This window comes from Triturus cristatus, chromosome 7, assembly GCF_964204655.1.
Source record: "Triturus cristatus chromosome 7, aTriCri1.1, whole genome shotgun sequence".
In the NCBI taxonomy this organism is placed as follows: Eukaryota; Metazoa; Chordata; class Amphibia; order Caudata; family Salamandridae; genus Triturus; species Triturus cristatus.
The window spans coordinates 1,694,086,326-1,694,101,271 of record NC_140590.1 but is presented as its reverse complement, the minus strand read 5'-3'; the positions used below and the strand labels follow the sequence as shown (position 1 = coordinate 1,694,101,271).

The 14,946-nt window shown below is 48.5% G+C and overlaps 1 protein-coding gene across 7 annotated transcripts in view; it reads right to left on the bottom strand.

Moving 5' to 3' along the window:
- Positions 1–14,946, bottom strand: part of FOXJ2 (forkhead box J2) — a 302,004-nt gene that overhangs the window by 50,190 nt on the left and 236,868 nt on the right. For all 7 annotated transcript variants that reach the window (XM_085619900.1, XM_085619899.1, XM_085619902.1 and 4 more), the window contains 2 exons: positions 4,704–4,805; positions 3,013–3,228 (listed from right to left, as the gene is read on the bottom strand). In XM_085619900.1, the coding sequence (XP_085476026.1) occupies positions 3,013–3,228; positions 4,704–4,805 (318 nt within the window). The remainder of the gene's footprint in view (positions 1–3,012; positions 3,229–4,703; positions 4,806–14,946) is intronic.

The following is a 14,946-nucleotide window of genomic DNA, read 5'->3' as shown; positions in this document are numbered from 1 at the left end:
AGCAGTCTCAGTGTCCTTCTTCATCTTTTCAAGTGCAGTGTCTACAGCCGGGCCAAAAAGTTGTTCTTGGTTGAACGGCTGGTTGAGGATAGTAGTCTGGACCTCCTGTTTAGAGCCTGAAATGCACAGCCAGGCTTGTCGTCCAAGGAGTACACTGGTATTGATGGATCTAGAGGCAGAGTCGCATGCGCATTTAATTGACGCATTTGAAATTAGCTTGCCCTCTTGGATTAGATCATTTGCTTGGGTTTTATATCGGTCATGCAAATGTTGTAATATGGTTTCCAGTTGGTCATAGTGGACCCTATCATATCTAGCCAGCAGTGCTTGTGTGTTGGCTATGCGCCAGTGATTGGCTGCTTGCGCAGCTACCCTTTTGCCAGAAGCGTCTATTAATTTGGATTCTTTATCGGGGGTGGCGCATCCCCAGAGTTTTGAGAGTTGGCGCGCTTTCTAGTGTTGGAAACTACTAGAGAATCCAAAGGCAGCTGTCCCTTAATGTAAGCAGGGTCTTCAGGGGCAGGTCTATATTTCTGATCGATTCTAGGGTTAAGAATCCTAGCACGTGCGGGATCTTTGAACACATCAGGGGCATGCTTAATGACTCCATTGATCATTGGCAATATTTGCACTGTCTTTTGGGACTGTTCAAATGCATGCAAAAGGAAGTCCTCCTCTGCTGTGTCTGAGTGCATTGTGACGCCGTGATAAACGGCAGCCCTATTAAGCAGTTGTCCAAAAACAATATTATCGTCTTGGGGAGATGGTTTTGAGGAGTATGGCTTGGGTCTTGGGAGGTCTGGTAGATCTGTTGGGACAGGGTATTCCCAATCATCTTGTGGTGGGTCTGGATCTGTGAACGGGTCATTTGGGTCACCCCCCACCCCTTTGGTCATCATCATCATCTAAAGGTGGTGTATGTGGTGGAGAAGTTACAGGCAGAGGTGGTGTAACAGATTTAGGGAGAGGAGGTGGGTTAGAAGGAAGTACAGGAGAAGGAGGCATAGGTGATGTAGCAGAGTCCTTTTTCACAGGCACTGGAGTGGCAGGTGCTGTGTCTAACTTCCTCTTCTTACATGGCACAGCTGTGACATGTCCTGATTCAGGATGAATATAAATCTTTTTCTGCCTAGGATCGACAGGATCTGGGTGAAAAAGTTCCTTTTCCTCGGGAAACGCCTTTGGTGTCGATTTTTTCAGGTCCGGATGGTGTTGAGTTTTATGGTCTTTGGCCTTAGGAGGCGTGGTAAATTCCTTAGGCTTGTCTTTTGGTTCCGAGGGTCTTGGTTTTGGAGCCGAAGCGGGATCTTTAGGCTTGGACGCGTTCGAAGCTGGGCTATCCACGGACCTCGAGATTTTCGGGCCGATTTGTCTTTGGAGGTGGAAGGCGTCGGAACCGATTTCGGAGCAGAGTGTTCCTTTGGTTTCGGTTCCGAATGCGCCGGCGGGACGATTAGGTGAGGTTTGCTCGGTCCCGAGCTACTGGAAGGCTTGTCTTTTTATTCGGAGCCGGGCCTGGAGGCTGGGCTTCGGAAGTGTGTTTTCGGTCGTGACTGGGGCCAGCAGGAGAAGTCTTGACAAGTGCCTTTGGATGTGGTGGTGGTGGGGTTGGGGTAGGGGCAGTATTACTCACTCGTTCACCAGGAGTGATGGGGTCGTCTGAGTCTTCTTCCTCTGACACGATTGGGAGCTTCGAAATCTTCTTCCGGGACATCCGGGCCTTCGTCTGGTTCCGGAGCTGATCTCTGCGCCATGATGTGACGTCGAGCCCTTCGATCTCGAATAGTCTTCTTCGATCGAAAGGATGCGCAGGCTGGACAGCTGGAATCGTCGTGTTCAAGTGAGAGGCACAGGTTACAGACCCTATGATGGTCACTGTGCGGAAATTTTGCTGCACACTGGGGGCATTTCTTGAATGGCGTCCTTTGCATGAGCCGTAGGCCTTACGGCGAGGATAGGCCCAGCGGCCCGTGTCGACGACCGGAATAGAGCCGATGAAAGGCACGAAGATGAAGATGTTCAAAGTCAATCCGAAGAGTTTGTGGAAGTTTTGCGCGGCGAAAAAGTTTGAAATGGAGATTTCGAACCGGAGCGCAAAAGTTGCATCCGAACCCAATGGCGGAAAAAAAACAATCTAAGGATGGAGTCAATGCCCATGCGCACTATCTTCCAAGGGAGGAGTCCCCTATCTCGTGACTACAAAGACTTCTTCCAAGACAACAACAACGTGCAAGCATCCGAGCCCAATACCGGATGGCGATCTAATGCAAGTGTGTAACCTGCAGCTCATATGCCTCGAACATTAAATTAACACAATGCAATACAAACTAGGCTATATACAACAAAACAATAAAAAAACGCTACAATAAATAAAACACCTCAATTTATCATTGACTTTCCAAAATAAAATGATTATAAATTCTAAACTTTTGTTCTGGTCAACCCTGAAGACCCCATCCGTCTGTGACCAGAAGGAGAAGAAAACCATCTAAAGAGGGATACAGCTGAGTCGTGGTGCACAGGTCGAAATCATAAGAGGCTCATTAATAACATCCCACAAATGAAACATTTTTAAAGTTAACAAAGTTACTTTCTTCGACCACCTCCTAAATAGCAGAAGGATGCAAACGATTCAAGAGTATGCCCCTCTAAAAATATGTGGGAGAAGAAGTTTGGCAAAAAACATAAACGTCCTTGTCCTGTGTTCTCAGTCGTGATATAAATTTGCAAGTGACTAATAGCAATTACCCCTCTACCCGTCTCCATCCTATCTTCTGTCCAATTTGCCTAGCTTATGCATAGTTTAGCTCAGTCTATGCTCTGCACTACTAGAGTACTTGTATTAGGAATAAAAGTACAGAACATTTTTTTTTACTTAGTTGAGTCCATGCCAATGAATGGGTATTGAGGACAGCTATGTACTCCCTAGGTTTGTGCACCTTTGTTGTGTCCATGTACCTGCATGCTAATCTGGCTATTTGGATTAGCTATCTGCCCAGCTCAGTCCCGTACCTTGGTTGAGTCCATGCTCTGCTTTGCCAGAATTCATGGCGCAGGAGCTAGATGTGGGTGGCATGCAGGCCCCTGTTCCTGCATGGCTCTGGGTTTGATTGGGTGCCAATCCTGTATGGTTCAGAAAGTGGTTGAGAGAGTCACACAGGTTGGCGATATGGTGCTGGTCCAGGCTCCAATTTCTCTGCTCGGCCTGCCTCAGGCTATCCATCAGCTCTGGAGACACAAAAAGGGAGCAAAAGGGAGATCAAAGGAGGGCCACAAAACGAGCACTACCACACAAATCATCAGTATACTCCATACACCTCTTCTTCATCTCCTTTGGTCTCTCCTCTATAAATATGTTCTATACTATTAAACACTGACTCTCCTTTCTTCTGCATTTTACTTCGGCAAGAATTGCAGCATCCTTCGCTTTCTCTTCACTTCTTGCTCCCTCTTCCCAATTCTACTCCACTCTCTCCGCTTGAACAATTTACTCCTAAAGTGCATTTGACTCTTTAAATGGTACATAAACCTCCACCTTTATTTCCTCTTCTACCTTCAACTTATCTTTCAATGTTTCCATCTCTTCCTCACCCTATCCCATCATCTCCCATTCCTGCATCTGTTCTGAATAGTCACTTTCCCTTTGTTCCCTTTTATTACCCAATCTGCCTTCATCTTTCATAACCACTTTTCCTTCTGCCGCCCCTCTTTTAGAACTCTCCCTCTGTGAAATTAGAATAAAGGAAAACCTGTACTAATTTCCTTTTCTGTTTCTTCCTCTTTTTGTCTGCTTGCATTCTTTTCAACCCTCCCCGACAGCCATCACTCAGCCTCCATTTGTGAAAAGCTCTTATGGTACATATTTCTCTCTGGTTCAACTCAATCCCTTACTACTCGCACGTCTGCTACCCTGCTCACTCCTGCTACTTCTTCTTTTCCTTACTCTTTCACATTGTTGATTAACCAACTCTCTAATCAGTCTTCTTTTTGCTCACAATCTGTTTCTCACCTTTACTTTCTCCCAATTTACCGAGTGAGGCAGAAATATTAAATACCAAAAGCTTCTCTGCCAAATCCCAAAATTGACTTTCTTGAATTTAGAGGGGCACTGGCAGACCACTCCTCATATCAAACTACTGGGTTTTTTTTCAGTTGTAGAAAGCATTTTAGATTTTATTCATTTACTAAGCTGTGCTAGAAGAAATGATTTATGTAGAACAATGGTGCATAGAGCATAATGAGGCAGAACATAGGCATATAGGCCATTCCTAGGGTTGGCAATAGAAAGCCCGTATGTCCCAGTCTAACAATGGTTCGCTGTAGCCCAGGGATGCTCAATTATGCAAGGCAAAGTAGTCTCCGTTTGCCAAGATACTGGGAGAGTAGGTGAGGGGGAGGAAAAAATTATTGGTACTTCCTTGAGGAAGGATGACAAAATTATTTTGCGTCAATGGGGAGGAGGGTGCTCTACTGGGGGGATGCAAACAGGAGGAATCATTTCAATTTGTGATGCTGCAAGACGAGAGAAGGGATTCAAGACTCAGGATCTGTGCAGGGCATCCAATTTAAGCCTTTGGCTAATTGAACTGCAGTGTATTGTGTCAAAATGGTAGGCAAGGAGAAGACATTAATGGAATTTAAGGCAGCTTCATTCATCCTCTCTCCGCTCTACATTAACTGCATCACCCCAGTAACAGACTCACCGGAGAACTGTGAAAGGTCGATGTTGGACCAGTCAAGACTGCTGACTATCTTGAAACTCTCCTTGAGCGAGTCGATGTTCGAGCAACAATCAGAGGGCAACGCTATAAGGAAAGAAGATTACAGGAAAATTAGTTTTGTGTGAGAACAGTATAAACACACCAGTTTTTCTACAGTGCAAGGCCTTCTCTGGGCAGTATCCTATATAAGTAATGCCGTTTAACACTAGTGGCTGAAAGTCACCAATACTACTGCCCTCCATTTCGATAAATCATTTGCTCACTTGAGGCACTTGAATGGCAGAGGTAGTGAAACTGGCCAGTCAGGGCTTACTATAGGAGGTTAAAGGGTAGTGAAACTCAGGATACAGCATAATACGATGAATAATTCTTAATAACCCAATATGCAGTCAATGCTATAACTGTTACAATTATGATACAAAACAAGACTATTTTAGCAAGACCCAAAAGTAGGTTGTGAATTATCTTCTTGGCCACTTTCAATGGCGACAAAGATATACTAAAGTCCTTACTCAATGCTCAAGTGTTAATACGATAAATTGACCTCTTCAGTGTGTGTTTGTTTTTCATATTCTGTGCAAGAATCAAATCACTCCATGTATCTAAGCATGAAAATGCCACATTCAAAGTCACCGCCTGTGTACTGCCTTAGTAATGATTGTGTTAACTTGCACAGTACATATCTTGCTAATAACAATTTGTATATTTATTGCCTGCATACTAACTCTTCTTAACTTTCCCCAGGAAATTTGGTGGGGTTGTGCAGCAGGCAGTCACATCTACTTAAGAGGAATCAAATCAAGTGCAAACCCCCCCACCAGTTCTGGCGTATTAGCAGAGGGCTTGATAAGCTGAGATATGGAGTCGAAGAAGGGGTTGGGTTTTTACCTAAAGAACCCAGAATGTCTCTAAGCAAGTAGGAAGCAATGCCAAGGTCATCTCTGTAAGGCAAGCAGACTTGGAGCAGAGTCCATCACAGGCTAATATTACCATTAGTAGGCAGGCAGACTTGAGTTACAGTCTGTCACATGCTCAGATCACTTCTAAAAATCGTGTAGGAGCAAATAAGGGTTAGCCAGATGACTGATTTGTTTCTGAAAAACTTATCAAGCAGATCCAGTACCAGGTCACACAAAGATTAGTCAAACCAGTGACAGTCATATGAGGATTACCTCTGAAAATTTTACTTGTGCAGAATCAGTCTCATCTAAAAGTGAGATAGAGGCAGTCGCATCTCAAGTACCCTCATGTATTTGACTGACACCACCAGGCACAAACGCATTGCGTGATGGACATTAAGTAAACACTTAAATCAAAGGAGTTTTTGTACAGACTACATCCACTCTGAGGGGTCTCTTGGTGCTACTGAGAGACAATGGATGTTTATTGTTGTCCAACACAACAATAATCATTTTATTGACGTCAAAAGGACAAAAGGCTGCATGGACCGCTGGGTTCTGAACCTGTGAGCATGGTGTAAATCATAGATCCCTGAAATGGATGCATTAGTCAACTCAGCCCCTAACCCAGCTTAAAGGATTAATTTCAACAAATGAAAAACCAGTATGTGAACATTCTATTTTACTCCTACTTTAAAGAATCAAAATTGAATGGAGACCTGAAGAGTTTACAGATTACGTGGCTCAACTGGTAGGTGGAGTGGTAATTTATTTTCTAGGTCCTGTCAAATGGGTTTACTCTCTATATTAACTCAAAGGGCTGAAGCCTTAAGTTATGGAGTTTATATATTTTTTAAGCAGAAAAGTACCTTTAGTAAAAAAAAAAAAACTACCATCCATACAGCGAGGTTCTCATGCTGAGTGTAACAAGAGCCTTGGCATTCAATTCTTGGCTAGCAAGGACACAGTAACCAGTGTGCTGTTTAAGATTTTAGGACCCAATTGCAGAATTTTTATCTCTTCTTTAATGGGTAGCAAATGCAGCATTTAATCAGCACCTTAACATCAGCAAGGGTACTAAAACGTTAAAGTCTGCATCCCTATAATGGCTGCTCATGGTCATGATTTGCCAGTGGGGAATATACTAACAGCACTGGTACCTTCCACTAGGATAACTTGCTCTGATATCTGAAAAGTCAGTTTCAGCCATCAGGATCAGATCAAGGGTGTAAAGGTTCAACATCCCAAGGGTCATTTGGTAATGGAAAAAGGCAGAGACGGGCATCCTAAGGGCATTGTGCAGGCTTACAAATGACGATAACAGAAAGCATGATAAACAAGGTATCTATCATCTGTGTTTAGGGTTTGTTTTGATTTCAGGCCAGCCAGGCAGCAAGAGTCTCATATCTCCGGAGTGATCTTGGTTTGCTTCTGTCTGCTGGTCTTGTTCAGGTCACAGTCTTCACGCCACTTCCTTTCCTCACAAAGCCGTTCAACTCCTCTTCCACAGGTAACAGCAGCAGGGTTTTCAGGAATCACAGCTTGTGCAAGGATTGAACTACAGCAACCAGCAGCAAGGATTAATTAGCTAGTAATGCATTTGCCAAATACCAATGTTAAGGGTCTTCTCGATGACAAGACAACGTACGAAGTTTTGGAATTTGAGCTCATGTATATAAGCCTCCTCCGGTTTAGGGAGACATACTTTTACCCTTGTGTTAGCAGGCTTCAGGAGCATGAAGTCCAAGGTAAGATCAATTTGAACTGGACAAGTCACCTATGCAGATGCTCTCCAGGCAAATCCCAAGAATGGTTTGAGAGTGGGAATGGTTCCTCACCCTCGACTACTAGAGGAAGCAGGACTCTTGACTTCTTTCGATGTTTAATGACATGCAGCTTGAAATTCCTAGATAGTCTTCGGATACATAAAGGCACCCTCCTCACAGGACTTGAAAGTAATGCCCTGAATCCAAAGACCAGAGGCATACCTTGTGGTGCTATTCTGTCTCAGACATTTGTTAGTAACAGTTCTTACAAGATTTAAATCCTGACGTTTTAGGAGGGGACATGTTCCCTTGCACACAGGAAAAGCAGAATTTTGAGAAAACACTTGTCCACCGACAATCAATCAATCAATCAGTGACACTTGTAAAGCGCGCTACATACCCGTAGGGTCTCAAGGCGCTGGGGGGGGGGGAGGGGGGGGGGGGTGCCGCTACTGCTCGAACAGCCAGGTCTTCAGCTTCTTCCTGAAGGAGAGGTGGTCTTGGGTCAGGCGCAGGTCGGTCGGGAGGGAGTTCCAGGTCTTGGCGGCCAGGTAGGAGAAGGACCTTCCTCCTGTAGTCGCTCTTCGGATGCGGGGGACGGCGGCGAGGGCGTGGTTGGCTGATCGGAGGTGGCGTTTGGGAGCGTGGAAGTTGACTCGGCTGTTGAGGTAGCTCGGGCCGTGGTCGTGTAGGGCTTTGTGTGCGTGGGTGAGGAGGCGGAAGGTGATTCTTTTGTTGACGGGGAGCCAGTGAAGGTCTCTCAGATGTCCGGAGATGTGGCTGGTTCGTGGGATGTCGAGGATGAGTCTGGCTGAGGCGTTCTGGATCCGCTGGAGTCTCTTCTGGAGCTTGGCGGTGGTACCGGCGTAGAGGGCGTTGCCGTAGTCCAGTCGGCTGGTGACGAGGGCCTGGGTGACGGTCTTCCTGGTCTCGGTGGGGATCCACCAGAAGATCTTCCGTAGCATGCGTAGGATGTTGAAGCACGCCGAGGAGACGTTGTTGACTTGCCTGGTCATGGAGAGGGAGGAGTCCAGGAGGAAGCCCAGGTTGCGTGCATGGTCTGTCGGTTTGGGTGCGGTGCCCAGGGCGGGAGGCCACCAGGAGTCGTCCCAGGCGGAGGGTGAGGAGCCCAGGATGAGGACCTCCGTCTTGTCCGAGTTCAGTTTCAGGCGGCTGGTCGTCATCCACTCGGATACCTCTTTCATCCCTTCGTGCAGGTTGGATCTGGCGGCGGCGGGGTCGTTGGTCAGGGAGAGGATCAGTTGGGTGTCGTCGGCGTAGGAGATTATGCTGAGGTTGTGTTTGCGTACGATGGCCGCGAGGGGGCTCATGTAGACGTTGAAGAGGGTGGGGCTCAGAGATGATCCTTGAGGGACGCCGCAGGTGACTTCGGAGGCCTCTGACTTGTACGGTGGTAGGCGGACTCTCTGTGTTCTTCCGTCGAGGAAGGAGATGATCCAGTCCAGCGCCTTGTCCTGGATTCCGATGTTGCTGAGGCGCCGTACTAGGGTGCGGTGGCAGACCGTGTCGAATGCCGCAGAGAGGTCTAGGAGGATGAGGGCCGCTGTTTCTCCATTGTCCATCAGGGCTCGGATGTCATCGGTGGCGGCGATGAGGGCGGTCTCGGTGCTGTGATTGGCTCGGAAGCCGGACTGTGAGGGGTCGAGGGATCCGTTTGTCTCGAGGAAGGCGGCCATCTGCTTGTTGACGGTCTTCTCGATGACTTTGGCTGGAAACGGGAGGAGCGAGATGGGGCGGTAATTCTTTAGGTCGGTGGGGTCCGCTGTAGGTTTCTTTAGTAGGGCGCTGAGTTCGGCGTGCTTCCAGCTCTCAGGGAAGATGGTGGTGTCGAAGGAAGTGTTGATGATGTCTCGCAGGTGGGGTGCGATGACAGCGTCGGCCTTGTTGAAGACGTGGTGAGGGCAGGGGTCGGTCGGTGATCCGGAGTGGATGGAGTTCATCGTGCGGATGGTGATCGGGGTCCAGGCGTGGAGGGTGGTGGTGGGGGGTGGTTGTTCGGTCATGGTGTGCGTTGGTTGGTTGTTGAAGCTGTTATGTATGTCCGCGATCTTGTTGTGGAAGTATGAAGCGAGGGAGTTGCAGAGGTCTTGCGATGGGGTGATGTCGTTGTTTCCTGCGCTGGGGTTGGAAAGCACTTTCACGATGTTGAAGAGTTCCTTGCAGTTGTGTGCGTTGTTGTCCAACCGGTCTTTGAATGCTGTTTTCTTGGCGGCGCGGATCAGCTGGTGGTGTTTCCGGGTGGCAAGTTTGAAGGAGGTCCTGTTGTCTGGTGTCGGTTCCCTTCTCCAGACTTTCTCGAGGGCTCGGCAGTTCTTCTTGGAGCTCTTGAGTTCGTCGGTGAACCATGGGGCCTTCTTGCTGCCGGGTCTGCTAGGCGGGGTCCTCAGTGGGGCGAGTTCGTCCGCGCAGTTGCTGATCCACTTCGTGAGGTTGTCGGCGGCTTGGCTGGGGTTCGCTGAGCTGGCAGGAGGGTGCTGGTTCAGGGAGGTGGCGAGCTGGTCTGCTGTGATCTTGTTCCAGCTTCTGCGGGCTGCCTGTTGCTGGTGTTGGTGGGTCGTCGTTCTCTTGAAGGTGAAGTGGACGCAGCTGTGGTCCGTCCATTGAAGCTCTGTGGCGTGGCTGAAGTCTATGTCTGTGCTGGATGAGAAGACTGCGTCGAGTGTGTGTCCGGCGAGGTGGGTGGGGGTGGACACCAGTTGCTTGAGTCCCAGGTTGGCGAGGTTGTCGAGCAGGGTGCTGGTGTTGCGGTCGTTGTTGTTCTCCAGATGGAAGTTGAGGTCTCCCAGGAGGATGTAGTCGGCGGAGGGGAGGGCATGCGGGCTGACGAAGTCGGCGATGTCCTCGCTGAATTGTGTGCGTGGTCCAGGGGGTCGGTAGATCAGGGTGCCTCTGAGGGTGGTGTTCGGGTTGGTGTGGATCTGGAAATGCAGGTGTTCGGCGCTGGTCAGGGTGTTGTCGGTGCTGGTCGTGAGACAGATGGTGTTCCTGTGGATGATGGCGATGCCTCCTCCCATCTGGTTGGCGTTTCGGTCCCTCCGGACGACCTTGTAGCCCTCTGGGATAGCGATGGCGATGTCGGGAGCTGAAGAGGCGTTCATCCAGGTCTCCGTGAGGAAGGCGACGTCAGGGGCTGTGGCGTCTAGAAGGTTCCAGAGTTCGATGGCGTGTCTGTGGACGGAGCGGGTGTTGAGCAGGATGCACTTGAGGTGGGTGCTGCTGGTGTTCGACTTGGTGGGTGCTGGTGCGAGGCTGGTCCGGATGCAGGTGAACTTGCAGGCGTGGCAGCTGAAAGGTCCGTGGGTACGTCGTGGAGTGGCTTGATGGCATTCTGGGAGTCGGCCGGTGTTGAGTGCGGTGAGGGTGGCGGCGGAGTACGTCAGGCGGGTCGGTCGGGATCTTCGTTGGCCAGGGGTCCTGGCGCTGGGCGCGGTCCGGTCGCGGACGGGCGCAGACGGGCTTACCTTTGGCGCGCCCGCTGCGCGTGACCGCTGCGCGTTCGCACGGTCGCCATATAAGGCGAAGTGCGCGGGTGGGCGGGGCAGCTGGGAGGCGGGAGCGGGGAGGGAACAGAAAGGAAAAAGGGGCGTGGTCAGCGGTGGTGGCGGGAAGCGGGGAGCGGGGAGGGAAGGCGGAGGGCGGCGAGGTAGGCGGGCAGACAGGCAGGAGAACGCAAAGGGCTGAAACTGACTAGGAAAAAATACAGGCACAAAAGTCAGACAAAAGCTGCTAACACGGGAGGAAAAATGCAGTTCAAACAAGCACAAATGCTAGACAAAACAAGCACAAAAGTCAGACAAAAGCTGCTAACACGGGAGGAAAATGCAGAAACTGACTAGAAAAAATACAGGCACAAAAGTCAGACAAAAGCTGCTAACACGGGAGGAAAATGCAGTTCAAACAAGCACAAATGCTAGACAAAACAAGCAAAAACAGACGCCAGCGGCGTCAGCCGGCAGCGAGGCAGGCAGCGAGGCAGAGGGCAAGGCGAGGGGGCACACACAGCAGCTGGTGGCCGTGCGGCGCGGGGGTGTCCCACAAGTGGGTCACACTCACCTGCGTCGCACGGTCGCCATATAAGGCCAAGTGCGCGGGTGGGCGGGGCAGCTGGGAGGCGGGAGCGGGGAGGGAACAGAAAGGAAAAAGGGGCGTGGTCAGCGGTGGTGGCGGGAAGGCGGAGGGCGGCGAGGTAGGCGGGCAGACAGGCAGGAGAACGCAAAGGGCTGAAACTGACTAGGAAAAAATACAGGCACAAAAGTCAGACAAAAGCTGCTAACACGGGAGGAAAAATGCAGTTCAAACAAGCACAAATGCTAGACAAAACAAGCACAAAAGTCAGACAAAAGCTGCTAACACGGGAGGAAAATGCAGAAACTGACTAGAAAAAATACAGGCACAAAAGTCAGACAAAAGCTGCTAACACGGGAGGAAAAAGAAGAATGAGCAAGCTACAGACCTGTGCAAGAAGTCACAGAAAAAAAGAAACTGACATCAACTTTTAGGGGTGGTGCTTATATGTGGCTCCATCGTCACTCCAGGGGAGGAACAAAGTCAAAGCAGAGCCACATGACACCAACTACTGGCATGTGAGAGCAATGCAATTTAAATCTTTGATACAGTCTGGTACCTGGGCATATTCTAAAGTTGAGGAATCAGAAGTAAAGGATTAGAGGGGAGGGGTAGTTTCACTGCATCAATGGAAATATACATGCAGAAAAGTGAAGCAAATGGTTACTTCCCCCCCACTTTATAGGTAAGAATAGTTTCAGGGACGATGTCCCAAATACAGACTGTCATGTCTACAACGAACATGTAACAGCCTGGAGGCATACTACCACCTTCACCCATGTATATAGTATTTAAAATAGACACCTTGCATTCATTTGGTTGCATTGCCCCTCAAACACATACCACCCAAAAATGAATCTAGGTAACAGGTCCAGTTATGAGGGACTGGATGGATTAACAGAGAGCAAACAGACAGTCTTCCCAGAGGGGGTAGAGAAAGAAGACTTATCTGTTTAGAAAAACAAAAGTCTCAAATTCCAGACCTAATGAGCATTGGCAAAGCCAATAGGTTTCACCTTTGGGACCTATGGGCCTTACCAATGATTTTTAGATATGGTGCACAGCATCGCTAAAGCCGTGAAGCATTGCAACCACCACCAGAAGTGTGCATGCTGTGGTTATGTGTATAACCACGTTTAAAAAAACAAGGTTTGATCCGGATAATTCTTTGCTCGGTTGAGAAACCGGTAATATTATGTAGATGGGCACTTTAATACGGTCCCAATTTCACAGCGCTGCAAGGCTCAAGGGTAGAGACTTGGATGAACCATCCCCACACTTAGCAAACATTCGGCAGCCACATGTGCTTGGCTAATGAATATTGTGTGCAGGTCAACAGCAATGCAAATGTCTTATTTGGTGTTGGGCCCGGATGTTTGCAGTTGATTTTCCTCTTGGAAAGTCTTTGGAAGTCACGCGGTCGGTGACTCCTCCTTTGGTTCGTATTGCGCATGGGCTTTGGCTCCATCCTCAGATTGTTTTTCGCCAGCAGGAAAAGATGGAGCGTAGTAATAACAGTAAAGAAACCCATGTGTGTTGTATCTAAATAAGATAGACTGGAACGGATACAGGTAGCCAGGGAGGCGGGTGGGCGTGTATAGATCTGCAGCTCTACATGCCAAGAACAGATGCATACTGGTAAGTAGCATATTCCGTTCGAGGCATTTGAGCTGCAGATTATACACTGTGCATAGACTATATAGCAGTACCCAACCCTAGCAGCGACCACCGGCATCCGTTGCAGTTGTTTGGAACAGTGTTTTTAGTACAGCCTGGCCCACACTAGCTTGTTGCTTGGTTTGCACATCTACACAGTAATGTTTTGTGAAAGTGTGCGGTGTTGACCATGTCGCTGCTTTGCAGATGTCATCTAGTGGTATGTTCCCTAGAAAAGCCATTGAAGCCCCTATCTTCCTTGTAGAGTGGGCTTTAGGGGGAACAGATAGCGTTCGTTTTGCTTTGTGGTAGCAAATCTGTATGCATTTTACAATCCACCTAACTATCTCTGATTTAGAAATAGGGTTGCCTTTATGTGGTGGAGAGAAAGAGACAAATAGTTGTTTGGTTTTTCTGAAAGGTTGTGTTCTTTGGATGTAGTAAAGTAAGGCCCTTTTAACATCCAGTGTGTGTAAAGCCCTTTCCGCAACTGTTTGAGGTTGGAGAAAAAGACTGGTAATTTTACCGACTGGTTTAGATGGAAGGGAGAAATGACTTTGGGTAGAAATTTTGGGTTGGTGCGGAGTACAACCTTGTTCTGATGCATTTGGAGAAAAGGTTCCTGTATAGTGAGTGCTTGTATTTCACTAACCCTTCTAAGGGAAGTGATGGCCACTAGAAATGCTGTTTTCCATGTGAGAAATTGCAGCTCACATTTATGTAATGGTTCGAAAGGGGGTCCCATTAGCCTTGTGAGAACTATATTTAAGTTCCAGACAGGTGAGGGTGGTACTCTGGGTGGAATTACTCTTGAGGCCTTCCATAAAGGCTTTGATGGCAGGCACCCTGAAAAGTGATAGGTGTTGCCTGTTTTGTAAGTAAGCAGCAATTGCTGCTAGGTGTAACCGAATGGATGTATAGGCTAGGTTACACCTTTGTAGATGGAGCAAGTAACATATGATGTGCTGTATGGACACATTTAGAGGGTTGATTGTGTTGTTGTGGCAGTAAACAACAAATCTTTTCCACTTTGCAGCATAGCATGCCCTAGTAGTAGGGCGTCTAGCTTCCCTGATAATATTCATGCAATCAGGGGGAAGGTTAAGGTATCCGAATTCTAGGACCTCAGGAGCCAGATCGCAAGGTTGAGCTGAGCTGGGTCCGGGTGCCTGATCTCTCCATGGTTCTGGGTTAGGAGGCATGGTGAGAGGTGCAGCTTTTGGTGTGGTACTACCGAGAGTTCCAGCAGTGTGGTGTACCACGGTTGTCTGGCCCATGTTGGAGCTACTAGGATCAGTGTTAGGGAATGCTGTTGTAGCTTTCGCACCACTAATGGAATTAGTAGGAGAGGTGGAAAAGCGTATGCAAATTTGTTTGACCAGTTCATCCATATCGCATTGCCTTTGGACAATGGGTGTGGATATCTGGCGGCGAAGCTTGGGCATTTTTTGTGTTCGTGGGTGGCGAATAGGTCTATATGTGGATGCCCCCACTTCTGAAAGAACGGGTGAAGAACCTGTGGGTGAAGTTCCCATTCGTGAATCTGTTGTGTTTGTCTGCTGAGCAGATCTGCCACGGTGTTTTGGACTCCTGGGACGTGTTGGGCCAGGAGAAAGATTTTCTGTGGAATTGCCCATCTCCATATGCTCTGTGCTAATTGAGAGAGCTGTGGAGAGTGTGTGCCCCCCTGTTTTTGAAAGTAGAACATGGCAGTCATGTTGTCTGTGCGAATGAGGACTGCCTTGCCTGAAATCTGCGTCTGGAAGGATTTTAGGGCTAGGAAGATTGCCAGTAACTCCAAATGGTTGATGTGGAGTA